This window comes from Marmota monax, unplaced genomic scaffold, assembly GCF_021218885.2.
Source record: "Marmota monax isolate L192 unplaced genomic scaffold, Marmota_monax_Labrador192_F-V1.1 WCK01_AAM20220418_F8-fsc00073, whole genome shotgun sequence".
Taxonomy (NCBI): domain Eukaryota; kingdom Metazoa; phylum Chordata; class Mammalia; order Rodentia; family Sciuridae; genus Marmota; species Marmota monax.
Genome location: NW_026692846.1, coordinates 1,743,740 through 1,753,207, shown reverse-complemented (window position 1 = coordinate 1,753,207; position 9,468 = coordinate 1,743,740). Strand labels below are relative to the sequence as shown.

The following is a 9,468-nucleotide window of genomic DNA, read 5'->3' as shown; positions in this document are numbered from 1 at the left end:
TTTCTCCTTATTTTTCTATGCATATTATAAAAGGTAAAAATTTCATTTCTGCCATTTTATTATTTACTGTGTGTGTACCATATTGGGGACAGGGCCTGGCACAAGCTAGGCAAATATTCTACTACTGGGCTACACCCCAAGCCCCCCACCCCTTTTAAAGACTACCTTTAGTTTGAGACAGGGTCTTATAAGTTGTCCAGGCTGTCCCTGAACTTGTGATTCTTCTGCCTCAGTCTCCCCAGAAGCCAGGGTTGCCAGCCTGAGCCACTGTGACCGCCCCCTCCCCCGCCCCCTCGATGGGCAGTGAAGAAGAGCAAGGTACCCAAGTCGGAGAGGAGAACCGAGATGGGGACGGCGACGACCTCAGGCACATCAGCGCGGGAGTCAGAAGCGCACGGGAAGACAGCGGAAGGACCTGGGGTGAGTGGACAGTGCGCGGCAGCGAGCCGCAGAGGGCGACGCAGGGGTGCGCCTGGCTGGCGGTGCCCGCGAGGTGAGGACCAGCGCGCCCCTGGGGGAGCGAAGGTGACGGGCAGGTGAGGAGGAGTCCCGCCCGGGTCCCAGGCCCGCCCCAGGGAGCGCGCGGTGACCGGCGGCGGAGGGCGAGCGCGGCGGGCGGCCAGGGACGGCGCGCCCAGGTCTGCGCACTGGGCACTGGCCGCGCTGCGCGGGGAGGGGTAGAGCGACCCGCTGCCCTCCCTGGACTGCCCTTTCGCTGTCCCCGCGTCCCGGACTGTGGGCGGGGTCCTCAGGACGTCAGCGAGCCACGGAGGAGCCCCTGGAACGCCCGCCCTGCCTCTCCTTCTGCTCGGCCCGTCCACCGCCGCACCTCAGGGCGTCTAGGGGTCCGTGGGACCCCGGGAGCCTCTCCAGCGCACCCCAGAAGCCAGGCTCTGGCTCGCAAGCAGAAGGCTGGGGTGTGGAGAGTGTGTCCTGCAGGAGCCCCTCCCCGCAGTCTCTCCATTTCAGTCCTGGCCTCCATGCGCCTGACCCTGCCTCTCCACCCCTCTCCTCTGTTTCCCTCCTGCCGCCCCTGTATTTATTCTTTTTTTTTTTTTTTTTGTATTTATTCTTTAGATCTATTTTTTTCAAAATCTCTGGCCTTCTTGTGAATTGTAAAAAGCAGACAGTTCCAACCGCTTTCCTCCTAGCCCCCATGCCTGTCGTCCCTGGTGTTTTTGACTTTTCTTGAATGTCCTCAGTTGGAACCACTGTCCTGTTAGTAGACGACATGTGTTTTGACTTCTCCATGTGTCCTGGTCTTCCTGGGCTGCTGTATATATCACCATCACTGGATGACTTGATTTATCTTTCACAGTTGTGGAGGCTGGAAGTCCAAGATCAAGGTGCGGGTGAACCCAGCCTAATTCTATCTTAAGATTGGGAGCCATCTGTCACAAAGTCATGAAAAGTTAATTTCTGTTTTACCATAAATTATTGTAATATTTAAACTTGCTTGGGATGCCTGCCGTGCCTTGACTTGCCCATGCCTGGTCTTCCCTGACAGATAACAACCCTCTCTGAAACCTTAGCGGTGCCTCGTAAGTTCTGGTGTTGGGATCTAACTTGAAATGTTGAACCATTTAGATCATTAACCTGCTACCTGCCTTTGTACTATGCTTGTCAAAATCCTGTTATCTGTAAGTTCTCAAGACACACCCCCTTTTGCAACTTTTTGTGCTATAAAACCGTGTTCCTAGAGAGCTGGGGTGCTGTCCTCTAACCCACGGATTTTGGGAGAGAGAGTCCTGGCCAGCTGGAATTACAAGCTTGCTTTAATTTGATTTAAAATTGGAGTCGGTGGTCTTTTCTTTCCCTGCAAGTTTAACATCACCTCCTGGGGGCAGGGGAGGGGATGAGAACCCTCATAGTGACAAGCGCAGACTGGTCACCATTTAGAGCCCCACGCTAACACCTTGCTCTGGGAGCCTTTCCCACACATGAGCCTCAGGGACATCTTCCTTTTTCTGAGTCTGTGGGGGCCTGTGATTTGGGGCTGATGGCCCGTTCCTCCAGCAGCTTCTCGGTATTTTAGGCATCTGCAGAGAAAAGGGGACTCATTAAAACCTCCCCTTTATTTCTTAGCCTAGGCTGGAGTGAACCAGGAGTGGAAATGCAAGCCCCAGAGTCAGAAGGGCTCTGGGTTCTCCCAGAAATGTCTTCATGTTTGTCTCTTTTCCTTTCTTCTCCTCCAGGCAGAGCAGTCCTGAGACGGACAGTGTCCCCTGTCCCTTCCCTGGCTTAGCACTTAGTTTCAGATCTGTCTCCTCTGGGCTCCTCATTTGTCTTTCATCCTCTCTTTGGGGTATCCAGTGCCACATGTGCCATCTGCCATATGTGGCTCTACAGAGCAAGAGATGGTCAACGCACTCTGGGCTGTGGTCAGACTCAGCACTTGGCACCATGTCATTATCCAGGTCTATTTTATCATAGTGTTTGATTGTTTTATGCCTCTGAAAATATATCCATGATAGCTTGGCATATAATTAAGAACACCTTAAAATACCCTTTTCTTTTGAAGTATTTTAAAATAGGAAGGTCTTAGCTACTGCCATGGTCTGAATGGACCTCTCTCCAGGATTCGTGTTGAAAGCTAACCCTCACTGCTTGATGTTAACAGACAGGCCCTTGGGCAGTGTTAGTCGCTCCTGAGTGGGATCTGTGCTCCCAGAAAAGAGGCTACAGGCCCTGCCCCAGCCTATAGCCTCTTTTCTGGGAACACGGATGGTCCCTCTGCCAGGTACGGACAGGCAGAAGGTGCCATCCACAAGCAATAGGCCCTCACCAGACCCGGAATCTGTTGGTACCCTGATCTTGGACTGTCCAGGTCCCAGAACTGTGGAGCAATACATTTCTATTTATGAATAACCTAACCTGGGACTGGGGTTGTGGCTCAAGTGGTAGAGCACTCGCCTGGCATGCGTGAGGCACTGAGTTCGATCCTCAGCACCACATAAAAATTGTGTCCACCTTAAAAATAATAATAAAAATAAATAACCTAGCCCACAGCATTTTGTTATAGCAGCTCAAACAAAATAAGGAAGCTATCTAATAAGACATATTATTATGAAAAAAAACATTTCTATATTTCTTACTTTGTATTTCTTATTTTCTTGTGTGACTAAGTCCTCACTTCGGTGTTGAGTGTAAAAGTGAAAATGTATGTACTAATTTATGTTTTTGTATTTAGAGGGATAGTGTCTAGTGCTTCACCATTAAGCATGGTGTTTGTTTGAGTTTCTAGTGGGTAGCTTTTTATCAAATCCCTGAAGTTTCCTTCTGTTCTTAGTTATCTCAGATTTTTAAAAATAAGCGAATGTTGATTATTATGTGATTATCACCCTTTATTCTCTTGTGGCAGTGATTGGTACCTTTTCCTGAGATTCAACCACTCTTGCATTTCCAGTAACCGTACTTGCTCAAGATGGCTTATTATTTTTGCAAAAACTTTGGGAGTCTGTGTGTAGAATTCATAGGTTGCTCCCTGCATCTTAGAGGGGGCTACTTTCCAGGCAGAGGGGAAACTGCTGTAACTCCAGACCCTTCCCGGGTGCTGGCATGTGGCCCATATTTGGGGTCGGCAGAGCAGCTGGCAGCTCCTGGAGCTCCTGACCCCTGCTCTCCTTAGAAGATGGCTTTCTGTGCCCAGCAGGCCCCCACGCTCTTCCACGTGGGAGTCGGGATGTGAGAGCAAGGTGCTTTCCCAGGGCCAGCACCGCCTCACTCACCCGTGTTCCTCAGGGTGTGGCAGTGCCCAGCCAGGGGTCCTCTGAGCAGGGACGCTGCACTGGCAAACACACACTCTCCCCATCAGAGTCACTGTGACATGGTGGCTGGCCAGGTGCCACGTTCCTGTGAAGGCAGGGGCCAGCCTTGCAGAGCCAGTCCTGGGACACCTGGGCCTCCTGCGGCTCCCAGCCGTCACTGTGGGTGCTGTGTTCTGGCTCGAGAAGCTGCCATCCTTTCTGCCTGCTCCTGCCTGCCTCCTGGCCCATAGGCCACCGGTTCATGGCCCTAGTCCCTGGCCTCACACTGCTCCCCGAGGGTATGTCTCTCACCTTGCCCTGCCTTTCTTACCCGCCTGCGGTTTCCAGGGTCCAATCCTCAACTCCTCTTGAAACTAGGTGACAGGTTCTCTCTTGTGTGTGACCCTCACACACCCTGACACATTCCAGTCATTGCCCTTTCTGCTGGCATCTGTGAGCTCCTGTGGCAGGACCTGCAGTCCAGTGTGTAGCGCCAGCTCAGCCAGGGCCTCCACACTGCTGGCAACCTGGGGAGGCCTGCACGACCTCCTTGTCCTCTTGCCTCTCAGGACTGTGCAGGTTGCTCTCCTGCCACTCAAAAGCCCATTATTTAAGCTCTTGTTCTGAGACATACCACAGAGAAACCATGATGTGTCATAGGTGGTTGATAAGTCATTGCTTTGAACTGTGTGACCCCTGGACACTGAAACACTGCTCTTAGGAACCCTGCGGTACGAGGGACATGGGGGAACATCCTTGCAAGGTGGTTCCTGTTGATGGGGGAGATTCTGTGTTTGCCATGGAACTCACTAGTTCAAAAAGCCTAGATTTCAAAATGCAGACTCGGGGGGAGGTGGGCGTGGCCTGCCATCCCCAGCCAACTTGTTTTTCCCACTCCATCCTGTTTTCCTCAAGAAGCCTGTCACACTGAAACTCTTTGATGTTCTTACCTATAAAAATAAAACACGGGCTCTCATTCATTGTCAGATACGACCATCAGAGCTAGTCACCTACCCTGCCCCTGCTTTCATTAATAAATGAGTCTTTATTTTATTCCTATAATTTCTGATTACTTTTTTCTCAACATCACTTTTGCGGCTTGTGTCCTGTACACCAAGGGATCTTGCCGTGAGGGACACAAGCCGCAAAAGTGATGTTGGGAGTGGGTTATTCAACTTCCTGGCCCCTCCCTGCAGGTGACCTTTCTGTGGTCTCCTGCCTGTTGTTCTGCCAGGCTGACGGGAGACAGTATCTGCTCTTCCCTGCGTCTGGCCTGGGACCTCATCTACTCCGTCCCCACTGTGGGAGGCCCCTGCTGGTCTGCAGGGCTGGCCCACCGCGTGCTCAGCTTCCTGCTCTTGACTGGGCTTTCAGATTCACGGGAGCACTTCTGCCGATCCCTGATCTTTGCTAGACACCACCCACTGTATCTCTTTCCTTCCAGAGTGACCTTTCTAGAAAGAGTCCTGAACACTGGTGACAGCCGGCTCCTTGTCTTGTTCTGACTCCTCATCCTGCAGTCACCTGACTGCAACGGTCTGTGAAAGCACTCCTCCTCTCGCTGCCCGCTGCCCGAGGTCCACCAGTGCCTGAATCAGGGTCTGTCCACGGTCCTCTTTCTGATTTCCTGCTGTTTTCCACTGCAGGCCGTATCCGAGACACCAGTGTCAGGTTGCCATAGCAACTCTCACATGCTGACCTTTCCCTCTTGCTTTTTCTGGGTGAAGTGTACCCACTTCACTCTGCCCTAAGAAAAGTGGTGCCCCTGCAAACTCCAGCCCAGGATGCCAACTTGGAGGAGCATGGCTCCTGTTCCTGAGTGCAGGTGCCAGGGGCAGGTGTGAGCTCAGAGCCCACGATGGCCAAGGGACATGCAGGTCCCTCCAGTCCTGGAGTGCTGGCTGCCACTCAAGGACACTCCCTGCCACTGCTTCCAGGAGTGACGTGGGTCTCAGGTTTGGAGGGTTAGACATGATGGAGGTGACCTGGTCCTCCATGCCTCAGGAATAGCCCCGAAACTCTCTGGAAGTACCCTCAGGCCACCCTGTGCTATAAGAGAAGGGAGAGGGGCAGCAGGGTGTGGGTCCGCCTGCCGCACACTGAGGAAGCACTTGCTCAGGGCAGGCTGTAGCCGGTGTTCTCAGTGCTTGCAGGGTGGCTGCATCTGGGCTGAAGCATGCAGGGAGAGGCCGGCTGCCATCTGCAGCAGGTTCGCACCTGGAGCCCTCGACCACGCCAGCTAGTAAGGTCGCGCCAAGGAGTCCTTTACTCCAGGCATGTTCACTTGGTCGTCTCCTCGTCCCACCATCCTGGGTACCCCAAAAGGTCAGAAGCAGTGAGCATGTCCCCTTCTTGGGTGGGACATAGCCCCCTCCCCATCAACGGTAAGGCCCTTAGTAGCAAAGAGGAGCCGAAGAAGGCAGGGGCTGTTAGTAAGAGTTTTGAGGCTTGATTTCAGAGACTGGTCAACAAAATCACTGCCCAGAGTCAGGACTGACTCACTGTGATGCAAAATGAGACATTGCTAGGCAGAGGGCTACTGTACTCTAACCCACCCACCCATCCTGAGGCACCCAAGGAGTCAGACCAAGGGGTAACCAAAGGAGAACTAGTTTAATGCAACGGGTTTCAACAGTCTGTGGTTAGCTTATGTCCCAGAAAGCGTAGCCCAGGCCCTTCTGAGCTTACAGCAAGCTAAGGCCTGCAAAGATGGTGGCGCTGGCCATGACAACAGTCAGCATGGCTTGGCTATGGCTCCTCACACTGGCCCTGTCAGCCTGTTCTCGGAAGGACTCTCCTTTGAAGTTTGGTGCATTCAAATTGCATAAATTGCCCTTACAGCAGTTCACGTAGAAGAAAGGCATGGGCTTTTCGATTAAAAAGGACTTTTGGTCGAGTATTGGCATCACATATGGACAAAACATGGAACACTGCTTTGAAACGTAGAAGAAACGTGACAATATTTCTAACAGGAAAGAAAAAGAAAGAAATCGAGTGAGTTCAGAGCCCTATGCCAGCACCTTTGTGGCTGTCAAGTCTAAGCCTGCACCTCTGGGGACCCTTGTCAGAGGCTCCCACTCAATAAGGCACCCGCAGGAAGGCATGAGCCATGGCTCAGATGCAAGAAGGGCAGCTTCCCTCTCAGCTGCTTCAGGGAGGGTAGCTTGGGTGCAGCATGGCCTCGAATGCCTGCCTCTGTCCTGTCCACGTGTGCGCCAGTGGCACACACGCTCCTGTGCCTCAGCTCTTAAACACAGGCTTGCTCAAGCCTTTTGTTTGTCCAGACACTTGGGTTGAAGGCTTCCCAGCGATCCTGGCATTGCCTACAGCTGGAGCTGGCCCTGAGTGGGCCTGGCCCAGCTCTGGGCAGGCGCCGGTCTCAGTACTCGACCTTGTCTTCTCCTTTGTGGACATCATTTCCCACATTAAAGTGAACTGCCTGACCACTGCTTCATCACCCCACAAACTTCCCGGAATGCAGAGGCCCCAGGGAATAACCTGAGAACCAAAACTGAATCCCCAAGCCCCAAAAATACCACTGTGGGAAGAACGTTGCAGGTTTTCTGATTTAGCTTTGGAGAGCTCTTGGTGTGCCCAGAATCTTGGGTGAACTACAGATGTCAGCAACGTGGTCTGCAAACATCATAAAGCATGCACACTCTTTGGAGAGCATGCAGTGAGCCTGTACTGTTGTTTCACTCATCTCTGACATACTGTTTTCAGTGAGGCACTTGTCGTCATTAGAGCCTGATTTTTCATTTAAAAGCAAATTAAAAAATCACTATTTTCTCCTGGTACTCCAATATTTCCCTGTGACCAGCTGCCCGTGTTTGCCACCCTACCCTAACCCCGTGCCATTCAACGCTGCTTCACTGGCACTCACCACTTGTCAGGCTTTGTTTGCTCTTCAACTGCTGCTGTCCCAATCCTGGGGACTGGACCCGGCCACTTGTGCGTACTAGACAAGCGTCCACCACTGAACTCAACCCCTAGCCCTTGGGCTTTTTAAAAGGCCATGCTTCGCTTATTTTTCTCTATGGAGGCAGACCAGAGGGCTCCTAATTCCTGAGACTCTTCAGGGCTCTGGGGGGACCTGGACCTGAACAGAGACACTTACTGACTGCCACAAGATTACAGTATGTGACATTTTCTTCACATTCCTGTTCATTGGTGCAGCCAAAATCATTCTCTTTCTCACAAACGTGACATCTCAAATTCTCTGAAATGAGGAACAAAGCAAAAAAAGTAGATCATCACAGTTCTCCTCCTGTCAGAGAAACCCCTCTGTCCTCCCAGCCCCATGGCCCACACTCACTGCCTAGTGCTCCTCCCTCTGTGGCCCCGCACTCACTCACTAAATGTGTCACCCACTGGGGCCCTCACGCACAATGGGCGCATGCAGGTGCGCGCGTCCTCACGTGCCCCGCACTGAGCGGCCTTCCTGGCACACTCTCCTCGGCCTGGGCCTCAGGCCAGCCCGGGCTGGAGAGTGCCCGGTGCGGGAGCGCCGACCCGCTCGGGGGAGGCCAGGTCGCTCTGGCCACTGACTCTGCTTGCAGGCGCCGCTTGGAGCCTGCGAGCACACGGCGTCGGCCCGGCCACGCTGCTCGCTGGGGACCCGCTGGGGACCCGCTGGGGACCGCGAGGCGCCCTCCCGCCCTCGCAGCTCCTGGGATTCGCGGCCAGCCACCGCCCGCGCTGCCTCCCTTCACGGAGCCCGCGCGGCCTCACCTTGCCGTCTGGTCCTGTTGCTAGTCAGCACCTGAGGCAGGTCCAAGGTCAGCAGCAAGGCCAGCAGGGCCACCACCTGCAGCGGGCGCCCAGCCCTGCGGGGAGCGAGCGGCGTTCAGCCCGGCCGCACCTGCCCCGGGACCAGCCACCCGGCCACCTTCCGCCCGCGCCGCCCTCGGCTCGGACCCCAGCGACCCGGCCCACCCGCGGCCACTTCCCGCCCTGAGCCCCCCCACGCCCGCCCGGGCGCCCTCCCCCCGGCCCACGCCCCCCCCACGCGCCAGCCCCCGGCCCGCCCCAGCCCCCCCCAGTCCCTCCCCTCAGCCCCAGTCCCCGCCCCGCCCCCGCCCCCGCCAGCCCCCTCCCCCGGCCCGCGCTTGTCCCCGCCAGCGCCCACCCGTCCATGGCGCGTCCGTGTGCAGGCGCGACCGTCGGGGCGCCCTCCTCCCTGCTCTGCGCGTGCTCGCTCCTCTCAGCGCCCCCTCCTGGGCGCCACCGGGCTTCCTTCGGGAAAGTTCCCGGCGTGCGCCGCCGACGGTCTGCGCGCGGTCCGACCAGCGGGGGGCCCGGGTGGGGGTGGGGCGGGCGTGGCCGCGCCCTAAGCTCCTCCCGCGCCGCCACCTGCGCAGCTGCCAGTGCCCCCTTCGCCGTGGGGAGCTGGGACTGCCTTCCTGGGGCGCCCTGCAGCCGTGCCCGCTGCTGGAGCCGAAGGGTGCGTCTCTCCTGGGTGTCAGAACCTCACTGAGTAACTGTGAATTCACAGGCTCCACCACTGACAGCCTCGCAGTTCCGCGTACTCGTGGGCCGTCGGGTAGTCGTCGTGGCGAGGCAAACAAGCTGTTTCATTCCAGTCTTAATTAAGGCAGTTTCAGAGTGTCCTGGAGTGGAAGTTTGGAGTCATCGTGTCACAGCAGGAGAATCTAGGCTGTGCTGAATGCGGCCCCAAGGGACAGGAATGGAGGAGCCTTGTCCTGGTCAAGGTTCGTGACAA

General features: G+C 55.3%; 1 protein-coding gene across 1 annotated transcript; it reads right to left on the bottom strand.

The window, feature by feature from the left end:
* Positions 1-6,340: 6,340 nt before the first annotated feature.
* On the bottom strand, positions 6,341-8,997 carry Ly6k (lymphocyte antigen 6 family member K). The gene is made up of 4 exons (XM_046448924.2): positions 8,875-8,997; positions 8,478-8,572; positions 7,864-7,965; positions 6,341-6,711 (listed from the first exon to the last, which is right to left on the bottom strand). Exons 1-4 carry the CDS (start codon positions 8,880-8,882, stop codon positions 6,431-6,433), a joined length of 486 nt encoding a protein of 161 aa, XP_046304880.1. The 5' UTR covers positions 8,883-8,997; the 3' UTR covers positions 6,341-6,430.
* Between the last annotated feature and the right edge of the window lie 471 nt (positions 8,998-9,468).